Source organism: Nerophis lumbriciformis, linkage group LG05 (genome assembly GCF_033978685.3).
Source record: "Nerophis lumbriciformis linkage group LG05, RoL_Nlum_v2.1, whole genome shotgun sequence".
Classification (NCBI taxonomy): Eukaryota; Metazoa; Chordata; class Actinopteri; order Syngnathiformes; family Syngnathidae; genus Nerophis; species Nerophis lumbriciformis.
This window is the reverse complement of record NC_084552.2, coordinates 19,874,307-19,900,984: the sequence shown is the minus strand read 5'-3', so window position 1 is coordinate 19,900,984 and position 26,678 is coordinate 19,874,307. Positions and strand designations below refer to the sequence as shown.

The following is a 26,678-nucleotide window of genomic DNA, read 5'->3' as shown; positions in this document are numbered from 1 at the left end:
GAAGTTAGCGGATATCCGACCAGTAATTATCAGGCCCAATAACCCTTTAAAAACACTTAAATGAGGCGAGATTAATGTGCTGTAAGTGGGTTAGGGTGATCAAATCAAACACTCCTTTTCTCCTACATGCCTTGCCGTTAACTCCCCTGAGCTCATTGTAAACAAACATGCCGTTGATCGTGTGGGACTTTTCGCGTGCTATTTGCGCCGAATGCTCTGCAAACATTCCACAAGGAGGGGAACAAACACTGAGCCTCAACACAGCAAACTTATCAGTCATCAGAAACGACAGCATCACTACGACGGTGTTTTGAATGCCTACAAAGACTCTTGCCAAGGCAGCTGCCCTGACCAGCTCTGTACCATTGTTGACAATACTGGCTTTTGCAAAAAAAGTCTACAGGTACAGTTTGTTAAATCCACCTAAGTGTAAAAAAATTGAGGGCACTATTAATAACTACAAAACGGAACAAATTAAGTACCTGTGCAGTCCGGTCATGTTAACAGCGGAGTTTAGGTAGCAGAAGATCCATATGAGATGCTTATTGGTGAAGTCTTAATGTCTCTGTGGTGTAATGACAAACAGTAGTGCACTCACAGCAGTATAACTATAAAAAAGCCTTCATTCTCTTATAATATTTCTTGGGATGTACCGATCAATCGGCCACTGATCAATATTGTGAAAAAGTATGTGATCACCATTGCCAATTAATACATTTTATTGCCAATCACAAACGCAGATCCTCTTTGGCTGACACTATTTATTTTTAGTTCCCCGGCTGACAAGCAGCTAGCAGCTAATTATGTGTGTCCATACACAGTGTGGGGAAGCTCCTCTAAGTCATTAATAATCACTTCCATTATGGTTAATAAACTGCAATTTTTTGTATCTTAAGTATTATTTTTAATTACTATTGTCACTGGAGGACAATGCCGAACATATTTCACACAGAGGAAGTGAATAAGGAACTAGTTTAAATACTGCTTTAATATTGTTAAACTGTCAAAAGCACTCCTTATAGATACATTGAAAAATGTAATACACGTTATTGGTATTGGTATTAGTATCAACCGATCTCACTCATGGATGATCGTATCCAAAATTGGCGGCATAAAACCCTGATCGGAACATCCTTAATTATTTCACCTAATTATTTATTCTAATAAATTCATGTCCGCTTTGATGTCCGGCTGAATACTTTACATTCCTGTGTAATTATGTTTTCTAATGTGTGAATGTGAGTGTGAATGTTGTCTGTGTATCTGTGTTGGCCCTGCGATGAGGTGGTGACTTGTCCAGGGTGTACCCTGCCTTCCGCCCGAATGCAGCTGTGATAGGTTCCAGCACCTCCCGCGACCTTGAGAGGGACAAGTGGTAGAAAATGGATGGATATCGATATTTTGATTTACAGACAGGTCAACGTATCATGAGCTAGCAGAGCAACCGCTTATGTTCATTAAGTTTTTAACAGTATTCTGCTCATAGTAACATTACTAGTAGTTGTGACATGTGGAGGACTGGAATGTGTATTAAAATGTGTATGTGTTTAAGTTAGGATTGCATGATTAATTGACATCAAGGTTTTAATTAGTGCTATAAATTACTGCAAAAGGCAACAGTTTTTTTTCTCCGCCGTCACCGGCATTTGAGTGACAGACATGTTCGCCAATCAGAATTGTTGAGCCTCGCGTAATTTGCCTCCTGGCTAATAAAAATTGTTTAAGGAAACAGCAAGTGTACAGTAATAACGAACACCACTTGCTCCTTGGAAAAAGGTTTAATGGTGACTTGGTCCGGGCGGATAGTCAATCAATCGAACAATAAATGAAAATAAAGTCAAAATACTTTGCTAGCGTCAATAAACTGCTATTTGTTTGCTGTGTGTTTGTTATCTTAGTCAAACAAGGAGAAAGAGAAAAAGGTCTCACTCTCTGCATTAGGGCTGTAGCGATACACTAATCTCACGATACGATACGATATTCGATATACAGCTCACAATACGATATATATCACGATATTCAGTCAACGATACGATTTGATATTCGATATTCTTACATCATGTTCTGAAAGATTTAAAAGGTACAGTGTGATTTTTGTAACATCTTGTGAGTGTTCCATTTACTTGGATTGAATTAATTGAACTGAAAACTAAAAACATCAATTACACAATATGTGTATGATAGGACAGAGAGTCTACAGCTTGCAAATGCTGAACAAAATGAATCAAAGATGTATCGAGAAAGTTTGTTCCATTTATTGAAACAGTGCAAAGTTAGCTTACAACTTACAAGCCTTTGAAAAGTAAAGTGCAGTATTACATTTAACAGTGGAGAGTTAAAAGGTGCAGCAAGTGGCCTGTTCTGAACATTCTTTGACAGCTTTTTTAGCTTGACACTGAAAGAGGTAGCCAGTCTAGCCACCAGGTAAGTAAAAATAGTACCATGGCTTCTCCAAAACATTAATAATTCAAGTAACTTTTTAAAGTAAAGTTTAATGTTTTTAAACTTTAAAAGTAAAAAAATCAATAAAAAATTGATCACAAAAAAAAAAAAATTCAACTAACTGGGAATAACATTTAACTTAAAATGTACCCGTCTTAAGGCCTGTAGGCCAGCATAGCATTTTACATGAAGAGTGAATTCTGCCTCCTCAGCTGCAATTGTCACATTTGACGCATTGTCGGTGACAATTACTGGATCCTTTTCTGTGATTCCCCACTCGGCGAAGGCTTTTCTCAGGTGTTCCGCCAGTTTGTGTCCGGTGTGGCTCTCGGGCATGTCCCTGGTTTGCAAAACATACGTAACGAGCTCCCACTCCTCGTTGATGAAGTGAGCCGTGACGGTGACATAGGCTTCGGTTGTGCGCGAGGTCCTAGGCTTCGGTTGTGCGCGAGGTCCAGCCGTCACACGTCAGGGCAACTCTCTCCGCCCTGGCCAGGGAGGCTTTGACGTGTGCCCTGGTCAGAGCATACAACTGGGGGATGCACATCTTGGCGAGGTGTTCGCGGGTTGGAAGAAGATAGCGGGGCTCCATCGCGTTCACCATGCGCCTAAAGCCGGTGTTTTCCACCACCGAATACAGTCTCAAGTCCTGACAGATAAAGTAGGCAATGGACTCTGTTATTTTCTGCGACCTTGGTGAAACAGAGGGAAATTTGTGTGAACAACCACCATCCATGTCCAGCACTGTTTGTTTTCGGTCTCGCTGCCGCTTCTTGGGGTCCTCCGTTAACATGACCTTGTCCGGATGGTGACGTTTAGGTGGGCTCGTAGGTTGGTGGTGTTTCTGGAGTATTTCACGTTTGAGTGACACAGCTTTCAAATCGCGATGCTTTTTATCTAAGTCGTCACTTTCCATGCATCCATCCATCCATTTTCTACCGCACGTTGGCACAGGGGTTAGTGCATGTGCCTCACAATACGAAGGTCCTGAGTAGTCCTGAGTTCAATCCCGGGCTCGGGATCTTTCTTTGTGGAGTTTGCATGTTCTCCCCGTGACTGCGTGGGTTCCCTCCGGGTACTCCGGCTTCCTCCCACCTCCAAAGACATGCACCTGGGGATAGGTTGATTGGTAACACTAAATTGGCCCTAGTGTGTGAATGTGAGTGTGAATGTTGTCTGTCTATGTGTTGGCCCTGCGATGAGGGGGCGACTTGTACCCCACCTTCCGCCCGAATGCAGCTGAGATAGGCTCCAGCATCCCCCGCGACCCCAAAAAGGGACAAGCGGTAGAAAATGGATAGATGGGATGGGGTGGTGGATTTACATTCGCCTGTTCTCAATGAATAATAGGCGCCATTGACCTTTCTTGAAGAAAAAATGCCCTACGCTTGTGTTGTTTTCAGCTGTATGAATCGTTTAGATCGCGAAAAGGATAAACGTTTCATCAGAGTTCCTCAAGAGGTAATCAAAAAGATTTTACGAAATGAGGACGAAGTGGCTGGGGAGAGGGAAGTCTGGGCTTCCCTGCTTAGGCTGCTGCCCCCGCGACCCGACCTCGGATAAGTGGAAGAAGATGGATGGATGGATGGATGGAGGACGAGAAAAGCATGCAGCTCAAACTCCAGTCCAAGGGAGCAGGGTCGAAGACTGCATGATTTGCAGTGATCCCTTTGTTAAAAGTTTGTTTGATATACTTTTAACGGTTATCATTTGCCATTTAAGTATTATCTTGATAATATTTGTATTTCTTAAACACGTTCGCTTCGAGTGTTTCGGAAAGCACCAACTCGGTGTGTTTGAATAAAAGAAAGCAAATGTGAGCAAAACCTAAAAGAGTTACGCTTTTACCAAAGGCAACAATCATAAATGAAGTTTTCAGCACATACACAATGTTGACATCTATAGTAATATTTTGATAAAGATGAGGGAAAACACTTGTCTTATGCAACAGCAACAAACATACTAGACGCAAAGTTAAATCATAAAATGCAACCTTACCCGAGCAAAAACGATGCAAATTTATTCGGCAGAGTCTTGATACCAATTTTTTTGACTCAGCCACACACAAAGAAGTTGCAGACCTTCATGTTTTTCCAAGTTTTCATCTGTTTTGTTGTGTAGAATGGTGTCTGTAGCACAATAGTTTCATATGTCTGAGAACGCGACGACGTATAATCCTTGATATCACTCGACAAATTATTGTTTGAAAAAGTATAAAGCTCTATTGCATTGCATAGTTAGATTTTGTGCTCGTATCTGCTTTTTGCAGGAAGATTCAAGCCCCTTTTGTACTCAGATATTTAGCGCGCTGCTTGCTGTGCAACAGCCATCTTGGCTTAGTTGACCACCGCTGGTTTTCACTTCTGAGAAGAAGTTACGTGTCAGAATACAAGCAATATTTTTAATGAGATTTCATTTTCTCATCTATTGTTACACCCAAAATTTGGATTATTTTACTCTTTCAATGTCGGTGTATTTGTATTTGTGTTTGACTTTTTCTTTGGCTGTTGCGAATTATCATTATTTTAGTTTTACTGAGATACAAACAATCTTTTTAATTTGTAAATGTTTTCTGTTATTTGTATTAGCTTCTGTGTGTTCTCTCCTAAACAAAATGCTGATGTTTACCTCGCACAAGACGCTGTAATCGGTGGCTCTCCAGTGTTGATGGTGGACCTTCACTTCACATGCTTTGCGTGTAGTGGGGAAAGCAATGTAAAAGCTTTCCACAATTCTCACGGGTGGAGCAACCCCATGAAGCACAACAGGGCATTTTTCCATGTGGAAAAACTAACGGGAAGCACAGCAAATACAGCATCAGCTCAAAGTTGGTGGTAGTCATGGCACCCTGTAGTAACTTGAGGGCCTGGTGACCAATCATTGAGGAGATCGCCTGAATCCAAGTTTGTCATACTCTCTTTATACACGACCCTGGCTCTCAGCACCTGAATGTGTTTATTTAACAGTTGCATTACCTAAACAAAGTGAGCCCTCTTCTCAGTCATTCACAATCTTTGTCTAGGTGGGCAGAGAGAGCTAATTTGCCAGCTTATGCTTACACATGCTTACACACGCACACACACACACACACACACACACACACACACACACACACACACACACACACACACACACACACACACACACACACACACACACACACACACAGGAAGCAGGTACAGAGATTCTCCACCTCACGCCTCACTAGTGAGAAGTTCTGCAAAGTAACACAAATTAAGTGGAAAAAATATGATGACAAAGCCAAATGTCCCGTTGTGGGAATATTTCAGCTTCAAATCGGATGGGCAACAGAGCCCATCATCACTGGACGAACGAGCAGGAATGCCGCGATCATTTGATGGTCACAAATTAAAGGCTGCCCGACGTAGTTTTTTCAACTGGGAAAAAAACACTTTAAGATATTCAAAATGGATGGCTGGAATATTAATTTAAGTAAATTTTTTCTTAAAGAGATGAGAGTCCATTTTATTTTTTGTTTGTTTATTACAGTACATTACAGTACAATAGTAAATATTACAGTACAATAGTAAACGATTTTTTAAAGTAAATGATTGCAGATTGTTTTAATGTTTGGCATCTTGAGACAAGAATATGTTGATTAACAGTCTAAAATTAACATGTCTTCCTCACTGGTTATTTTCGCAGTTTTATGCATTTATATGTATAAAATATAAAAATATAATATGAATAACAAGTTAACTGACTTTAAATGTTCATCCAAGACACTCAAATGGCTGCATTGAGGGAAGTTAATCAACTTCCCTCAATGCGTCAGAATTAAAAACAAATTGTCGTCCCGACAAAGGTGTAGTATGGGGGTACCACAAGGCTCAGTCCTCGGACCCCTTTTTTTGTACATACATTAATGATCTCACCACAATATGTGATGACGGCGTGGCGAAGTTGGTAGAGTGGCCGTGTCAGCAATCGGAGTGTTGCTGGTTACTGGGGTTCAATCCCCACCTTCTACCATCCTAGTCACGTCCGTTGTGTCCTTGGGCAAGACACTTCACCCCTTGCTCCTGATGGCTGCTGGTTAGCGCCTTGCATGGCAGCTCCCGCCATCAGTGTGTGAATGGGTGAATGTGGTAATACTGTCAAAGCGCTTTGAGTACCTTGAAGGTAGAAAAGCGCTATACAAGTATAACCCATTTATCATTATTTAGTAGAAATGTTAATGTATACTACTGTACTTTTCACATACAGGACTAGGCGATATGGCAAACAATAAGATTGTGGTTATTTTTTGTCATATCATCCGATCTTAATATCATTTTTATTTTTTTTTTTCACTAAAGGCTGGTTGTCCCGGGCAGGATTATACTAAGTACCAGTGCATCCCTACTGTTTCCTACTGCAGTGTCTTCTAACAGACATTTCCGCTATGTTTGACCAAGGCAATATATGCTAACATTTGACAATGGTCATTTTGTTCTTATCTTTGATTGTGTTTACTTGCTGTGCAATGGTACAGGTAACCCACGCTACGGTCCATACCTCGATTTAGGGCCACACTTTCGCTTCTGTTTCGGTATGTTTTTCCTCTCAAAGTTACTTTTTTTTGTTATTTTGCTTGACATCACAAACTTAATTCTGCAGTAAACAAAGAATTAGCGGTGTTCTTTCAAGTTGACATTTTCTATTAGTAAACATCACTTTCAAATTGTAAATTAGTATTTTTATTATTTTATTAATTGTATACATCAGTGCTTCTCATCAGTTGTTTGGCAAATGGCAATATATATATGTATATATATATTTATATATATGTGCATATATATATATATATATATATATATATATATATATATATCTATATATATATATATATATATATATATATATATATATATATATGTATATATATATATATACGTATATGTATATATATATATATATAGATATATATATATATATATATATATACATATATGTATATATATATATATATATATATATATATATATATATGCACATATGTATGTATATATATATATATATATATATACATACATATTATAATTTATAATATACGTATTTATTACCAATTTTATTATTATATTTAAGCAAGCAGGATCCCCATATCCACTGTTTATAAAGTTAAACAGTTATACAAATATTTTCAACTGTGACTGAAAAAAAAATGTGATGTTCTTCTTCTAGATATGTATATCTTTAACTGTGTTTCAAAAAATAAATTCTGATAATTTTCGAGAGGGTGGGTCATGCAGGGTTTTATTTGTAATCTAAACAGAACGCCTTAACACACAAACCATATGCAGACAGCCTCAGAAAGCGAGATAAAAATGTGACTGTGGTGTGGAGTAAAATCTATGCAAAATGTACTCCAAAGCGTAGTCAGTACATATTATCTAGTCCAGGGGATCTTAAACTTTTTGACCTTGGGGCCTAACTTTTCCGCTCAAAGGTTAACACTGAATTAGTAATCTCTTGATTTTAATCGTATACAAGAATATCTAATTTACTTCCAATTCAAAATCTTGTAAAATTATGTGAAAACAAAGATTTTAATTTTTTTAACACATAAACTTACTGCACTTTGTTTTTGCCTGTCGTTCACAAACCTAATGACAGACAAGAAGACAAAAGTTTTTTTTTTTGCATTCTAATGTGTAAAAATTGGCTCGTGCTTGGTGACTGGCAATGCAGCTAATGGAAACAATCCATTCTGCCTTTAAATCACTTTAAAAATGCATTCAAAAATCACCAACATTTACGTTCTGTAATCTGTATAATAACCAAGCTGTGGCGACATTGTTTTTGTAAGAGCGAACACCGAGGAACTGTTTATCTAGTGTAGTAACACATCCTCTTGCAACGGCATGCTATGGAGTAAGCTCGCTACGGAAAGAGGTAACCTAGCTTTTGCGTCAGCAGCCGCATGGCTTTTAAATTTGTAATGCACAACACAATGCGATAGGACACCAATCTGTACTGCCTGAAAAACATGAACAATCATATTACAGTATTATTAGCTCACATTTCATGTTTTGTTTGTACACAGCTAGCTCAACAGTGTATGTAGTGGTAAGAAAACAATCATGGTGTGCTGCATGTATCATGATCAATATTATAGTGACTCACTCAATGGACAGTTGTCTGTTTGATCCAGCTGGTCGGTGAAGTTTTTTAAAGTTGACTTTGGGTAAGCACGCCATATATGTTCCCATAGCTTGACTCCAAGTCCCACATCTATACCCGCAAGTCACACCAACCTCACTCTCTCGGCTTCCGTCTGCTCCAACGTTTCACCCTCTGTTTGTGCTCGCTTCTATAAGCAGCAGTTCATCCTCCGTATATTCAGCTTAAAAAAGATAAGGTTGTGAATCCTCATTAGTCCAAAAATAGTCGTCTTTGTTGTTTCTTACACAGTCTGCTGGGATTAGAACACATACGTTTGTTGACGGAAGTAGGAACACACATTTGTTGTCGGAAGTGCGCTGCTATGGAAACAAAAATAAATGTGCTGAGGAAAGACGTTCCGGTAATTCATAAAATGACCAAAATACGGTAAATATTGTACCTATTACATATTGTCATGAACGTGTCTGTTACTACATTGTAAATATACTTGCAGTGTGTATATAAAACGTTGATGGAGGTTTTTGAAGGCTATAACTGTGACTTCCACATCCCGGGGGTCGGCAACCCGCGGCTCTAGAGCCGCATGCGGCTCTTTAGCGCCGCCCTAGTGGCTCTCTGGAGCTTTTTAAAAAATGTATGAAAAATGGAAAAAGATGAGGGAGAAAAATTTTTGTTTTTGTTTTAGTATGTTTTCTGTAGAAGGACAAACATGACACAAACCTCCCTAATTGTTATAAATCACACTGTTTATATTAAACATGCTTCACTGATTCGAGTATTTGGCGAGCGCCGTTTTGTCCTACTAATTTTGGCGGTCCTTGAACTCATCTTAGTTTGTTTACATATATAACTTTCTCCGACTTCCTAGGACGTGTTTTATCCTTTTTCTGTCTCATTTTGTCCAAATTTTAACTTTGTGCATGAATGTACAATGTGAGTTTTGTTGATGTTATTGACATGTGTAGAGTGCTAATCAGACATATTTGGTCACTGCATGACTGCAAGCTCATCGATGCTAACATGCTATTTAGGCTAGCGATATGTACATATTGCATCATTATGCCTCATTTGTAGCTACATTTGAGGTCATTTAGTTTCCTTTAAGTCCTCTTAATTCAATCTATATCTCATGACACACTATCTGTATGTAATATGGCTTTTAATTTTTTGCGGCTCCAGACAAATGCGTTTTTGTATTTTTGGTCCAATATGGCTCTTTCAACATTTTGGGTTGCCGACCCCTGCACTAGCTGAATTTTGCAAGCATTTTTTAAAATCTTTTTTATGATCCTAAAAAGAAACACATGTGTTCTTGTCTCTCATAATGATTGTGAACGATGGGCACAATTCCCAAAAAAGTGCAGTTTCTCTTTAAGGCTTGGATCAGGCTAATTAAGAAAATAAGTACTAGCCAGATATACTGAGATTTTTTTTTTACATACAATTATGCTGTGCTAAAATAAATATACTGAATTAATTATGAATATTTTTCTTAACTAAATGTGAATGAAAAAACAGCTTCACAGCATTAGCCACAATGTCTCTATAACTTCTCTATACCTTTAGCTCCAGACTTCTTCTGTTTGTTTGAGATTGCCATAACTGCCACAAGTTGTGGAAAAAGTGTATTACAACTAATTACCACGGAGCTGAGAAACAGATTTTTTTTGGCGGCCTACTGTTAAAAAACACTTATCTTGACCAGTGACTCTCAAACTGTGGTACTTGCACCTATAGTGGTACGACAAAGAATCACTTGATTTAAGTACAGTGTTTTATTTTTCTCCATTCAAACACAGTGTTATTGTTCAAACTGTGTGTAATGTTACAGTGGCCAAAAATATTAGATATACTTGGTAAATAAAACCTCTGCCTTGTTTTAAATAATATTTAGCCCAGGTCTATTCAACTACATAATGAAGAGGGCCGCAGTTTCAAGAGCCCAAGGTCTCAGGGGTGGGACATCGAAATTGAGATGTTTCGTCACAAAGTGCCTCCACAGGTTTTATTCCTTTGAGACTGTGTTTACTTAGTGCAAAGTAAACACATCAGCTTTCACACAATAAATTCATTAGTCTGCCCTTGCTACTTGTTTCCAGCATGTGATGCGAGACAGATAGTTAACAGCATGAAGAAACAAAAGCTACATATGTTTTGTTGAGGATTGATGTTCCCTCTTTTTAATTATTTTCCTTCGTCAGTTGTATTTTTTACACTTCTTCTCTCATTTAGGTTTGTAAGACTGAATATACAAACATAAAATGTACATTACAAAAGTATAACGTCCATTGTGTATTTTACATAAATAATGTTCATTGTGTATTTTACATAAATAAAATGGAAGGTTTACTGTGAATACATTTACACAATAAACTATATATGTTTACGCATATAGAAATTAAACAACATCCTCAGCAAACATGAATGTGGCTCAACACAATTAAACCTAAGGTGTAACGTTATCGCCCTCTACTGGTCAAATTTAGCACTATGTATTAAACAAGCTTTGCTCGCCAGAGAGTTACTCAGACAAATAACAACACGACCACAAATACTAAAGACATCACAAATTCATCAGTTTCAATACAAAACAAACTAAATATCTTTTTGCACAATATCTACTTACAAAGACCTGACCAAGTTTCATGATGAAGCTTACATATGTGGGTTTCTACCGTTGTTTCTGGTCTGGTCTGGTGTGTCCACTACTTAAAATGTCCGACAGAACACAATGTCTCGAGCACTGGCTTGGGCAGAACATTCATCTTTGTTGTCCAGTTGCTAATAAAGTCAGATTTTCACAATTTATCTAGATTATTTTCAGTGTCGATAGTGCATTTTTTGGAGAAGTCTATTTCTACACACCCCACTGCTGCTTCATTGTGACACATTTGCCTCACTGTTGCGCCCTGAAAGGTGGTGGCAGTACTGCATTCATGAACCACCTTAGTTTGAATTATTTCATCAAGCCTATTTAGGTGATGTTTGGTGGGCCAAATCAAAAGCTTTGGCCGGATGTGGCCCGTCGGCTGCCAGTTAAGTAAGTCTGACTTAGGCCTACTACGCTACTGTATTTTAATATTGGTCATTATGGTGGTATTTTGAGAGCCAAGTTTTTTCTGAGGAGTTACTTGGCGAAAGAAGTTTGAGAACCACAAGAAAGTGTGGTAAATATAGAAGTATCTCTAGGGTTTGTTGAAGTGTTTTAATTTTCCTTGTCTCTTTGTGTTACCTGCAGGATGACGACAATAACACAATAGTGTTGGAAAAACCAGTTAACGATTTTCTGGCAACAATGAAGATCCAGGGACAACCGGAGGGCGCTAAGCGGCGTCTAGATTTAAGCACAGCCGGCGAGCTGAGAAGCATTGAGATCATCCGTGGTCGAGCGGGCTACGGATTCACTGTTACAGGACAGCAGCCGTGTGTGCTGAGCAGCATCCTAGAGGGAAGCCCTGCGGATGTGGTGGGACTCAAACAAGGCGATCGCATCATGGTTATCAACGGGGCAGACGTTTCCGCTGCTCTGCACGAGACTGTGGTGCAGCTAATAGGTAGCTGTGTTGGACCTTTGCGATTGGTCGTCCATGCCGATGGACGGGTCATCGGAAACCCTATCCTTAGCGATGACAATTTCGTAATAAGCCCCAAGAAAGGTTTTTTCCAAAACGTTTTCCGTACCGTCTCACATGATCCGAGCAATTCTGACGAATTACACCGTACTCCAGCTAGTAAGCCGAGACCCCTGTCGGAACCGACTATGTCGCAGTGGTCCAATCAGTGGAGGGTTGTGAAACAAACAAATGACTTGGATTTAGATTTTACAGAGAAAGCCAACCCACACTGGGGCGTTTTAAACATGAACCTAGTGGTGGGCTACCTGAGCTCGACGGAATTGATTCTAAACACAACTGAATCTGAGGACGATTGCCTAAAAGCCATCCGAGAGCGAATACGCCAGTTGGGCACCGAGCAGGACACCCATACCCTGGTGATGATGAGGATCACGTTTGACTGCATCCGACTTTGCGACGATGTTGGCGCTGTTCTGGCTGCCTTTCCCACAGAAAACCTAGTCTTGGGAGCCGTGTGTGCCGAGGACCCTCGTTTTTTTTGCTTGGTCACAACTGCGCACATTTTCAGCGGTAGCGTCCCAAATAATGGTCCCTTAAGGGCCTCCTGCCATGTTTTCTTCATGGATCCAGACCTGGGGAACCATGAGGAGCATATAGGAATCGCGGCACGCTTTGGTTTAAACTGCACTCCTGATCCAGACTCCTTTAGTTGCCTGGAGTTCCCCCAGTCCCCACCAGATGTCCTTAAGTTTGTAACCGTCCTCTACAGTGACATGGGAGACGCTGTGAAGAGACTAAGAGCCAAACTGTTCTTGGAGGCTCAGCAGCAAGCCAAAGAAATCGGGAAACAAGGTAGCAGTGGAGACAGCGGGATTAGCGGAATAGGCAGCAACTCACCCCCTGAAGAGAGGGATTTTCCTTCGGTAATCCGAAACCACCTCGGGATCCTCCTCCCGAGCTGTCCATGGGATAATCCTGAAGACGACGCCCCAACAAATCTCTGCCATAATGGCGACAGAATTCACAACAGCGACAGCTCCCTTTCAGAGTCGCTACCTGGCCCCGATTCTCTTGCTAACTTGTACGGAGGCCCCCCACCGAGGCTCAAGTTCCAGTTTAAGCCACCACCTCCACCACCGCCTCTCCCTCTGAGGGGAAGCCAGCGGTGGTTCTCTAAGCCCAAGTGGCACACATCAGATTTAGAACCTTGGGTGACATGCAACAACAACTGGTTATCAAGTGGCACTCAGAACCAGCCAACTTCCACGAACCAGATCCCAAACAGATACTGCTCCGCCGAGATGCTGATGCAGGCCCCGAAAGAGGAATGGACCAAAAAGTTTCTGGAGCAGAGAGAGAAAGAACGCAAAGATACCAAAAATGTGAGTTGCAATATGCAGAAAAGTAAAATATATAACTAACCCTGCCTCGCTAGCAACAAGTTGTGCCTGCCATTGAACTAAACTAAATTTGCTGCAGTTTTCAAAACACTACACTTGAGAATAACGACATAATTTTGTTCGAGACAAAACATAAGAATATTAGGATTGTAATTTTAAGGATTGGGGAATGTCAAAATTTGCACACTGTGTAACGTATGTTGATGTTATGTACCTTGACGTTACATACCTTGATGTTACGTGCCTCGAGTCGATGCGTTCAGAAAAGATGGCGGCGCACGAAGAAAAATATTCGTCTCGTGCTGTTCCATTTGATTGACCACGGATTAGCCATTTTCCTTGGAAAAGTATGTGATCGGCGATTTCGATATAAGTGTACCTTTCAAATAGGGTTCATAAAAAACAGGCACTTGTACCTCATACTTTGCAGCTTGCTCCTTCTGTTGACGGACGTGGCTAGAAGCTAATGCTAACTGTGTTTGTGTAAGGCCATACTCCGTGTGGTGCGGCCCCTTTAAGCTTTTTCCGCAAAGAAACTACATTTCTTACAAGTATTATTATAACGGGGAAACTGGAAAAAGAAGCTAAAAATGCGGCGCATTGCACACGAGAGCAGCAGGTGACAAGAAAACACTAACACTAAGTTTGCTTGAAACAACAGAAGAAGTAGTGCTTAGTTCATTTTAAGAGATATGTAGATGGAATCGCATTACAGCAGAATATAAGCAGCTATTAAGGACAGGGTATATTGATCCATAAATCAGTGGTTTTAAAATACAAAGGATAGTATTGGTATATGAGCAATACTAATGATTAGATGAATATTTTGTTTTCACAAAATCATGTTTTTTGTGTTTTTTATTGATGTTTACAAATTCAGTTTCTGGACACAGGTGAAATTTTGATGATAAAAATGAAAATATTTAAATGAGTAGTAGATGGTAGCTTTGGCTTTTGTTTAGTTATTGTGTAATATTGACTTTATTTTACCTAAACAACACGTGCTCCACTTTTTTGGAATATAATGTAACAATTTGGTGCATTATGTAAAAAAACATCGAAATTGTTACCCTATTTTAGAAAAACTAAAATAAGAGAAGCACAAAACATTTCATTTTCGTTATAATTTTGAAAATATAGTAGGATGTTTCATTGGTCTAACATAAATCAAATGTAACTTTCTTGATTATAGTAAAAAATGCGATTGCAAGCAAGAGAAAAAAGTAACACTAATGAAATTATACTGACATGAAAATGACCATTGCATTGAACTGTTGGAAGTGCAATATAGATTATATAGTGTCAGGCTTGTCCCTGACAGTTTGGTCAAGTTTTAGTGTTTCCTCTGTCATTTCCTGTCAACGCTCTTATTTTGGTTCTGTTTCCTGTTTCTCCCTGAGTGCTGTGTCCCTTCAGCTGTGGCTGATTGGCACCTGGCCACACCTGGTGTCAATCAGCCAGCTGCTATTTATACCTGCCCTACCCTCCAGTCACTGCTGGATCATTGTCACTACTACCTGTCTTAACACGTGTCGTTGTAGCTCTGTCTACTTTTGTTTCACTCTGCTCATGTCCTAGTTCCTTCGTGTCACAGTAAGTGTTTTTGTTTCTTGTCCACAGTTAGCCTCTGTGCTATTTTAGTTCATTTTGTTCTCCGTCTTGTGCGCGCCTTTTGTTACCTTTTTCTTTGTTGTTTTGCCATAGTGTTTAATTAAATCATGTTTTCTTGCACAACGCCTTCCGCCTTCTCTGCATCTTGGGGTTCGTCACCTACAAACTCTGACATATAGTAGCACTATTCTATTTATGACACTAAGAATAAAAAAACAATAATGCACAATTAAAACAAAAACAAATATTCATTCCATCAATAACCAATTGCATGTTGTTTTACACAAATGTTTTAATAGATGTATATTCAAAATAAGTTCCAACTTATCTTTATCTTTGTAAAATTACAACATTTTCTCCCTCAGTTATAGTAATTAGACTTGTACACATAATAATACATTTTCTTGTAATTGTTATTTTTATAAAGTTTACATTTATATTCTGTACAGTGTTCACCATGAGGCGCAAATGATCCAGTCTTAACATTAGTGACAATTTTAACAAAATATATTTTATTCTTTTGTTATTATTTTAATTTTAAAATGTTTTCTTGTTATTAAATTATAATATGAAAAAGATTGTTAGATATTACAATTATAGTTGATTGTTAATTGAAGAAAATAAATGTAAGGTATATTGTATTTGTGGTTGGGGTGATTTTGGCAGCGTAGTGATTTATATATTTTCTATGCATTTGATTTTCCTGACAGGTCTCCAGATTTTGGGGTATAGGCATCCTGCGTGCTTCCAAACGGCGCTCTTCCAAACGTCTTAGCCTGGCACGATCGCTGGATGACCTCAAGGTTGGTAATTTTTTTCCACCTTCAGAACTCCCTGTTTTTATATCAGACAAAAAGGTCTTTGTCTTTGGTATTTGTTATTGAGTGAGTGATTTCAGCTTGATGTTCCATTTAAAAAATGGATCAAATTCATCGGGGAAAAGGTTAAATAAAAAAGACGAACGACATCAAGCAAAAAAAGGAAATTATGTACAATCTGGATTCATGTTATTAATGAGCGGCACTAGCGGAGACATTTGCTAAAAAAGGGACAGGACATACTTTAGTATAATGTTGCCTCATCTCTGTTCCTCTCCTGTGTCAGGTTCCGCGAGTCCGTGCACACACAGACATAAACAAGACTAAAGTGTTGTCAGAAACAAAATCTAATCATATTTAATTTTGTCTTGTAGATGGGTGGGATTAGTTTGGAATATATACAATCAGTTTTTTAATAGCGTACATATGACAGAGAGTGAGGGTTAGCTACGAAGGAGAGCCAATCAGATGCTTTTCCTTGTTACATGAGGAAGTAGAATTTCTCACCGAGGGCGCCAAAACAACAATTTGTTTATTTAACGTATTCTACATCGTGAAATGTGGACACCTGGGAAAAAGTGATTGCACATTTTATTGTTGACACTATATGATGCCATCAGCAGACGAGCCATCGATTGTGACATCTATACAACTGTAAGTTAAAGGTAAGTGTATTTGCTGCTTCCGGGTCCACCCCACTCATAAACAAATCACAATGAAGGGATGCATCGTAACTCCGTTTCACAACAGACCTGCATACCTGCTTTGCCAGAGGTTTAGCATAAAAATTAGTTTACAAGTTTCTCTGTCTAAATTAGTGGAACATGCAAAAACTATGGGGTGCCTTGGTGCACGGTTGATCTTACGATAGTCTGTACGTCTGGGTTTTGCACTGACGAACCGCTCTGTCAGCAAACATATCTCTATTTGGATTATTAGCTTCATGTCGCGGGCAAACGATGGTGGTTGAGGAAAGAAGGGAAGTGTTTTTATTGCGTAACCTGTCGTCACAACTAAATCATTTTTTAAATGTGCACACCAGCACAGCTTTGCCTTGTAACTTGTTGTGGCGTTTGTTAGTTTATACGTGCGGGTCCATTTCCGGGTTTGCGGGAACGAAGGGGGAGATGCCGAGGGAATGAGAAGGCATGCGAACTTGTTCCGGGGTTAAAATGTGGGTCACTCTATGGGAGAGAAGGGCGCTAATGTAATAATGCATTTATTTTTCCAAATATTTTCGGGAGCCACAGGCGGCGGCTTATCAACTGTCAGTCACCCTCTCACTCACTCTTATTTTCTCTCACATGAGTCTACACAGTCTTTCGGTCACCCCCTGGTGGTTGGCTGGGTGTTGCTTGTAAAAGTACTTGAATTGATATGCAGCAGAGCCTGCTTTTTAAATGTTAATATCGCCAGCGATCACATTTAATCGTAACGGCCAAAATTGTGATCACGATTAAAATTCTATTAAATGTGCATCCCTACCCTATTCCAAAATAAGCTGTCAGTGTTTTTTCTTTGGCCGTTTTAGGAGCTCTGGTAAAGGCTTTTACTTGTTTACCAGACTTGAAAACCAAACTCAATGAATACTTTAACATTTTACTTGGTTAACAAGATGCAAAACTACCACATTGTTTTTTCAGGGTTGATATTGTACACTGCATCAAGATGATCTGCACCTGGGACTGCCTGAAGGAAAAAATACATCGGATTAAATATTTTTTAAGGTCCTTAGCACAGATTTTTAAATCAAAATCTGTTGAGTATTCAAAATAACTATTATGTGCTGTCACTATTGTGGCGTTAACAGAAACCAATGGGAATGATAGTTCTCAAGCCCTTTTATCATCAAAAAGGTGCAAGGAATACCTGAAAGCACAAATTGCACAGGAGTGTCTCACCATTCCAGATGACAAGGATAAGGAACAGGAACAATTGGATGCCTATGCTCTGATCCAGACTGGGAGGGTAATGGTGTCCCAATTATTCTTTGCATATAGGGGTAGTGGGCATAACAAGGGGTAAGCGGTATGAATCTAGCCCTTTAGAGCGGAGGGCTTCAGATGCTGACTTGCCCAGGGAGGGCCAGAAAAGTTCCCTAATTTCTGCATAAGTTATATAACATTACACTCAGTTTGTTATGTTAGCTTGCTAGCCACGCTAGCTAACGTTAGGCTATAATACTGATAAACAGCTTGCGAATGTGAAAACATTAACGTTACATACCTTCAAAAAATTCACAAGAGACAACAGTTGTCGATGGCGGTTTCTTTTCCATGTAGTTATCCGTTTATCCATCAACGGAAGCATGATGAACGATAAAAAAAACGATCTTTGTTTGTTGTTACGGTGTGACATATATGCAAAGATAACTATGTTTACATGCCCAAACGTAAACTATACAGTGACGTAGCAAGTGGTGTCCCAATTCCTAGGGAAGATACAAAGCTATACCCCTTGTTTCTTCATTTCTAGTAGTGGTAGTGGGTGAGGGCTAGTAGTAGTGAGTAGGGTGAACATTTGGATTGGGCCAAACTGTAGTTTGAGAAAAAGGTTTTCGTTTTATTCAAAGGACTACTGTTTTTTCAGTTTCTAAAATAATAACTCTCTTTCAATTTAACAATTAGGCCATCAAGTTTAAGATAAATCTTGTGATGATCGATTAAAAATGTAGATGAAGGATAATTTTACATTTATTTTTTTAGTCCCCTCCTGAGGGATTGTCTCCTTATTGCGGTCAGGGTTTGTATTACTTAGTGACCTTAAGAGTTATACCAGCAGGAGCTTAGTCTTCAGGCGGTACACCCAAGTTATACAGGTCTGAAAGTAGAGGCAATCCACTTCTCCAGGTTCATGTTGGACGCATAGCTAACAAACCAAATTCAAGGAAGAAAGCAATGTTTCTACTGCACAGAAAAATGGGCTGGAGCATGATGGAGCAGCGTCTATATATGATGCCCCCTTCACATTTCTGACTGCCCCCTCATAAAAGATCCGCCTATAACCGGCCCTGGTCACAAAAGCTAATGGACTTTGTTGATCCAGAGCCAACTCATCTGCACAATTTGGCCACCCTGCACAGAGAAAAACAGTAAAGGAATGATTTGGAATTAGGTGATAAAATCATATTTATTCCTTGCAACTGTTATAATACAGTTCACCTTACAATAGTAGTAGTTTTTTTCTGTCACTGCTGGAGTCAAACACAAATGCAAGACCTTCATAAAGAAAACTCACCAGACAGTATGTTTTGATGCAACTGGATCAGTTGTAAGAAAACTGATTTGGCCAAATGGTATATTATTTTGTTGTATCACAGTGTCCTGACAGGGCATACCAATCTCCCAATGGTGCAAATGCTGTCAGAGAAACATGATGTTAATGCCATCGCACATTAACTGACAGAATAGATTTGTGCAGGTGCACCTGTTCCAAAATAAGCTGTCAGTGTTTTTTCTCTGGCCGTTCTAGGAGCTCTGTGAAGGCTTTTACTTGTTTACCAGACTTGAAAACCAAACTCAATGAGTACTTTAACATTTTACTTGGTTAACAAGATGCAAAACTACCACATTGTTTTTTCAGGGTTGATATTGTACACTGCATCAAGATGATCTGCACCTGGGACTGCCTGAAGGAAAAAACACATCGGAATAAATATTTTTTAAGGTCTTTAGCACAGATTTTTAAATCAAAATCTGTTGAGTATTCAAAATAACTATTATGTGCTGTCACTATTGTGGCGTTAACAGAAACCGAAGGGAATGATAGTTCTCGAGCCCTTTTATCATCAAAAAGGTGCAAGGAATACCTGAAAGCACAAATTGCACAGGCGTGTCTCACCATTCCAGATGACAAGGATAAGGAACAGGAACTGGATGCCTTTGCTCAGATCCAGACTGATGTCCGCTAAAGGGGGATCGCAATAACATCCACTTCTTCCCTGAGATTCTTCCCAATATAATACAACTTGCAAATTACTTAACACTCTGGACAGGAATAATGGTCCCACTATTCCACAGCACCCACGTTGCTGCAAGATCAGTCACAGTTGAAGCAGACTTAAAAAATATAAAGCAAGGTATTTTCAAACATGAAAACGTACCTATAAACGTGAATAATTTTATTGCTCGCCATCTTTTCTTCATCAAAGGAAACATGCGAATTTGTTCTGCCAAAAAATTATGATGATGCTGCCATCGACCCTGCATCTACTGTAGAAGAGAACAGACAAAAGGATGCTTACCCTTGTGAGGAGTCGGACGCTGCCACAAAGATGTGCTCAACAGCTGAAGATGCCATTGAAAACTGGAGAAGCCAAAAAAAGGATGATGAGTTTCTACCTCTCTCCTTGTCCAGAATGACTGCATGCAGTTCCATCTTAAAAGCAGGATAGAGTAAAAAAAAAAAAAAAGTGTACAACTGCAATTGATAGAATAATGGAAACCATCAGCAGTGTAATAACTTTTGACCAAAGAATGGTAATTTTCCGTAGAATCTACGTCACTAACGCTTTTGCACTCTGACCATATTATCAAATCATATTCATACTGGAAATACGCTGAAATTGGAAAAATATGTGGTGTCTATCATTCACAATCCTTATGTAAGACAAGAACACATATTCTTGGCTTTTTTAATGCCTTTGAAATCGTAAATAAATAGCTAACAATTAAGTCAACAGTTCGAGGGTCCTCTATAGCAGTGTTATCCAACCTTTTTGGAGCCAAGGCACATTTTTGTTCATTGAAAAAATGCAGAGGCACACCACCAGCAGAAAACATAAAAAATGTAAACTCGGTAGTTGATATTGACAGTAAACAGTAATTGTTGCAATTGTTGGATATGAATTCAAACCATAACCAACCATGCATCACTATAGCTCTTGTCTCAAAGTAAGTGTCACGACCTGTGTTTTCTTGTGTGCAGTGTCTTGCGCTCCTATTTTGGTGGCTTTTCCTGTTTTGTTGGTATTTTCCTGCAGCAGTTTCATGTCTTCCTTTGAGCGCTATTCCCCGCACCTGCTTTGTTTTAGCAATCAAGACTATTTCAGTTGTGCGGACGCTATGCTTCTTTGTGTGGAAATTGTTGATTGTCATGTCATGTACGGATGTACTTTGTGGACGCCGTCTGCTCCACACGCTGTACGTTTTTGCTGTGGTCCAGCATTCTGTTTTTGTTTACTTTGTAGCCAGTTCAGTTTCGTTTTCCATAGCCATCCCAAGCTTAAATGCCTTTTTTAGGGGCACTCTTGAAACTGTTTAATGTTGCACTTTTTATATGTAGAAGAAAAGTTTTGTCATTTTATTTAATCTGAGCAACAACTTGAGGCAGTTTAATGTTGATTAACGTGGACCCCGACTTAAACAAGTTGAAAAACTTATTCGGGTGTTACCATTTAGTGGTCAATTGTACGGAATATGTACTGTACTGTGCAATCTACTAATAAAAGTCTCAATCAATCAAAAAAAGCACTTTATATGTAGAAAGGTTTTGTTAAGAAACCATTCTGAGCCTTATCTTATTTAGTTTTTATTTTATATATGTTGACCACATTAACCCTGGCAATCGACCCTGTATGTTATTGTTAACCTTAGCATTCATGACTGCCTGCTGTTGCACTGATTAGCCTATTTCTATTTTTGGGCAGAATTATTATAGTGTTCCCAATGTTAAAAGGATAAAGCCATTGTTTACAAATTTGGTAAATAAATAACCAAAAAATGTATATTTTGTTGTTTTCTTACTGTATCGAAAATGAACCGAACCGTGACCTCTAAACCGAGTTACGTACCGAACCGAAATTTTTGTGTACCGTTACACCCTTAGTATATGGTAATACATTTTGAACATGTTTATCTTTAAAATGGCATCATGGCATTTGTTGCAAAGTTATTCCAAATAGGAGATATTCATTTATTATACACTTAGCCTCATTTATTATACACTTAGCCCCTTTTCCCATTTTGGTCGCCCATTGACTCCCATGGTAACACATATTTTTCAATATACAAAAAACCTGACAGGTTATAATGCTTACACCACAAATACTGATTGGATCTAATAAGCATCCCCCTTCAAATACAAGGAAACATAGTTTCGGGTTTAATTTCACTTCTCAACCAAAAGTTAATGCGAGAGACATCCATCCGTCCGATTATTCATTAATGTAGTGTTTTTGCATAGTTGTTCATTCAAATTGAGATCTCTGCCAACAAACGACTTAAATGCACTAAACCATGATCGTGGTGGGTTGTTATTGCTACAGAGAAGTGTGCTTTTGAAAACATTTTGCATCCATTGTAAATATGCAATAGCACCTATACACCACTAGATGGCGACAAATTGTGTGATTAAGTAACTTGCAATGCATGGAGTGTTCAACGTTATTTACGAGAACAAACGTTCAGTTTGAGCAAACATATGTGTCGAAATACTTTCCATCCATACATCCATCCATCTCCTACCGCTTGTACCTCTCGGGGTCACAAACTCCACACAGAAAGACCCCTAACCCAGGACATATTGCCTCTCAAATATTCCACTTTCTAATAAAAAAAGATTGATTTTTTTTAATTAATTTTTTTTTTTACAAAAAACAAACAAAGACATTACAAATAATACAATCTTAATATCTATGGATAGGTCTGAGGCTGCTGAAAAAATTTAAATGTTTAAAGTTTCATTTATAAAAATGATATATGACTTACTTAACTTTTATGATTTTGTCCATTATTCGGCAAGAAGGGATAGTGTGTGCTTTTGGAAAAAAACTGTCATTGTTCCAAAAACAATAATGCATCTAAATGAGTGTTATTAAGGAATATTGACCTGTTAAAGGCTCTAATTAACTAATCTAAAGTATTCCACTTTGCAACTTTTTTATTTTGTATTTAGAAAATATTGCATCCTTTGTGTTTTTCCCATCATAAAAAATGTTTTGTTTTGTTTTTTACACATAGCATAAAACATAAAAAAATACAACTATATAAATTCGTTTTTGTTGAATAATTTAAATCGTTGAAAGTTTAAAAAAATAAATACATGACTTACTTTTAACATTTGTCCGTTTTTCATCGCTTAGTCTCGATAAATCAAAAGTGTATGCGCTAAACACTTGTGCATTCAATGACTTATGTCATTATTTTGAAAATGTTATAAGTTGCAACAAACACAACAAACAGTTCCTTCAACTGATAAAAGCCATTGTCACACAGGGTGTGATCCAACAGGTCTACAAAAAGAGGGCAAGACTGCTAAAGGAAATATTTGAAGATGTCTAACATCTAGTACATTACAAATAGATGCACAATGCAACATCACTGCTATAATACAGAGAACACTGCAAAACATTGCAAGTGTTTATTTGTCAAAACAAGGTTTTTCACCATATTGCAAACAAAACACACGGACAGTCGCATTAATTTCTACCTCCATTGGTGTCCTCCAGACTTTTGGCATGTCTTGCAACTGCTGTGGAAGAAGGACTCAACCTTACTGACTCTGCCTCCGGCCAATCAGAGAAGACACCAAATAGGAAATAGTATATGTCCAGGGAGGGTTCCCTACAGTTACAGGCTAGCAGATTTTGTTAGGTGTGACACTGACCAGAGAGGATTTCCCTTGTGTGAATTCCCCTCCAACATAGTACTCCAAGGACAGACCTTCACAGTGAGAGCAGTCATTGCTTTTCGGGCAGGCTTGACCCAGGAGGCTCTTGGACATTATGTGTCCTTCTGCAAAAGAGATGCATGTGTCTGGGCGCTGTATGATGACCTGAGAAGTGGTGTACAAGCAGCATCAGAAAAAAAAGGATCTGCCCACATGCTGTGTTGTACATAAAGGACAAAATACTTTGTTCTCATAATTTGTAATTATTGAGTTTACTTTTATACTTGATTTTTAGTTTGCATCCATCTTTAAATGTTCAATTGGTCCTCGTCAGCAAGCGTGCAGCTGAGTTTTGTAATATTTGTAGACTTCTGATGTTCTTTTTGGGAAACCCAGAGAGCAGGACATTACAATAGTGTAAACGACAGGAAATAAAAATTATGCATCAGCACCTCCGTGTTGGCCTGTAAAAGAAAGGGGTGGACTGTGGCTACGTTCTTAAGATAATAAATACTTATTTTTGTAATATTTTTAGTATGTGGGATAAAAGTCAGCTCAAAGTCAAAAATCACGCCCAGATTTTTTATAGACTTTATTTAACATGGGTTCCTGAGAAACATGAATCCATACTTACATAAAAACATCTGTCTGTGATAAGGCTGAAACGATGCGTCGACGTAGTCGACGTCATCGGTTACGTAATAACGACGTCGACGCGTCACATATTTACGTCACACTGCCGTCATGGCTGAGCGCAAAGCAGATGATGCGAGCGGTGCGAGCGAGGGAAAAAAAGCACGCCAAAAGTCGTCAAAAGTGTGGGAGTATTTCAATAAACGGCCTAATAATGTTGTAGCGGCGAACAGCTGTCTCGTCAGCTGACGCGGGAGCTCGCAACCGTGGCTGTTTAGCAACCAGCCAAACCCCACTTAATAAAATTATATTTTATCTTAGAGCACATCCGCATCCCTATTCACCTAGGCAACCCCAGGAAATGTATATAATTCGGCATTATTTCGGCCAGTCGGCTTATAAAATCAGAGCCGATCAGTTTACGTTCACACGCAGGTATAACGCGGCGCGCTCCTGTCTCATCTGCTGGTGCGCGAGCCCAGTAATTAGACCGCTGTGTCAAATCAAGGAGTACAAAAGACGCCAGCGCAGAGTGGAAAAAGGTTTAGTTCATTACAGATAACCAAGAGTTGTGCCAAAAGTATGTAAGATTTAATATTTCTCTTCGTGGGTGTGGCGCACCTGTTGCGCTGGTGAGATTGGGGGGGGGGGGGGGGGGGGGGGGGGGCTGGAGGCTAAATACACACAGTGTGTTATGTAACTGTTGTTTAGTGTTGATATTCTTTGCTTAGTTTGATAAATGTTGGAGCAGTTTGCTTCATCAGGAGGGTGAAGTCGCTCAACTTCAAGTGTTGGATTTAACTGTGTTGGATCATTGGCTGCTGGTGAAGGCATCGAAAAAGGGGCATTTTTCTACCAGTAGACAGCGTTTAAGATTGAGTGTTTCACTGCTAAATTAATAATATATTTATATTGAATATGGATTTTAAATATGTATCTAAATAGGTGGTTAATTGGTTAGGTATTTATGTATTTGCATATTGGGTTTTCTGTTGCATTTATCTATTGTGTTTCTGGGTTTAAATGTATTTTATATGTATCTTGGTGCATTTATGTTGAGACAATTTATTTAAAATCTGTTTTAACTTAAAGGGAAAATATGTGTCCATTTTCTTGCACTTGTTTAATGGTTAAGAGTTTGATAGCCTAATTAATAATTGTAAATTATGGGATTGATAATTGATTGATTTTTTACAGCATGTTAATCTTGTGGTGTTTTGTCCTTAAAGGTTTTTCACCCACTAAAGAAGCTAAAGGCTACTAAAGGCTACTAAAGACAGCTAATGACAGCTAAAGAAACTAAAGTCTACTAACACTGCTAAAGACTGCTAAAAAGACTAAAGAAGAAAAAAGAAGCTGTTTCTTCGTTGGAAAAACTGTTGCAAACTAAAGGAAAATAAAAGTAACTACGGTCTGGTCTTTTGAGTGAAATCCAGAAGCCACATTCAGCATTGGTACATCCCTTCAAGTGTGGGATATAAGCACAGCGAAAAAAGCAAAACACTTGACAGTTGTTGTATGCACACTGTGTCGAGCGGAAATGGCCTATCATAGCAGCACAACGGCTATAAACGAACATTTGAAAAGAAAACACCCGACAGCGTTCTTGCCATCACCGTCAACTAGTCAATCGTCCGCGTGAGTATACGTTGTCATCATTACACAAAAACATGAATGTGTCATTTGTATCTGCGTTGTAAATTCATAAACTTAAACACTGTTTCGCTCTGAGAGGCGCGTTTGGCGTGCCTGTTCAGTGTTTACAAAGACGCGCTCCTCTTTAACGCTAACGTTAATTAGTTGTGCAAATACCTTTTACAACATTAACAGTTACATATACTATGTACAAACGAACAATTAACTTTCACTTTAATCATACTATCATTGTTGTGTTATTAAGCAAAATAAGCAATACTTTTACTTTTGTTGAAATGTTTACACTGTTGTTACAGAATATTTCATTTGCACTTTTTTGTATTGGATGTTTATCTTTATTTTTGCACATTTTAAGGCAAAATAAGCAATACTTTTACTTTTGAAATGCTTATACTATTGCAGAATATTAAGATTTGCACTGGATGTTTACTTTTATATTTGCACATTAAAAAGCAAATAAGCTACTTTTAATTTTGTTAAATGTTAAAAGTTTTAAATGTTTACATTGTTACAGAATATTTTGTCATGTTGTTAATGTTGACTGAGTGGCCATACTTTTTTTTTTTGTAAATAAAAGTCATGCCTTTTGAAAAAACTGGCCTACATTTATTTTTTCATCTTCATTTTAAATAAAAAAAATAATCGGTAAAAGGAAAAATAATCTATAGATTAATCGAAAAAAAAATCTATAGATTAACCGAAAAAATAATCTATAGATTAATCGATAGAAAAATAATCGTTAGCTGCAGCCTTAGTCCGTGAGATAAGAGCGGAACCAATTACAAACCCCGTTTCCATATAAGTTGGGA

At 38.6% G+C, this 26,678-nt stretch overlaps 1 protein-coding gene across 2 annotated transcripts in view; it reads left to right on the top strand.

The window, feature by feature from the left end:
• LOC133606814 (regulator of G-protein signaling 12-like) overlaps positions 1 to 26,678 on the top strand; it is a 142,730-nt gene that overhangs the window by 6,347 nt on the left and 109,705 nt on the right. For both annotated transcript variants that reach the window (XM_061961158.2, XM_061961157.2), the window contains exons 2-3: positions 11,807 to 13,525; positions 15,865 to 15,957. In XM_061961158.2, coding sequence (XP_061817142.2) covers positions 11,807 to 13,525; positions 15,865 to 15,957 — 1,812 coding nt within the window. The remainder of the gene's footprint in view (positions 1 to 11,806; positions 13,526 to 15,864; positions 15,958 to 26,678) is intronic.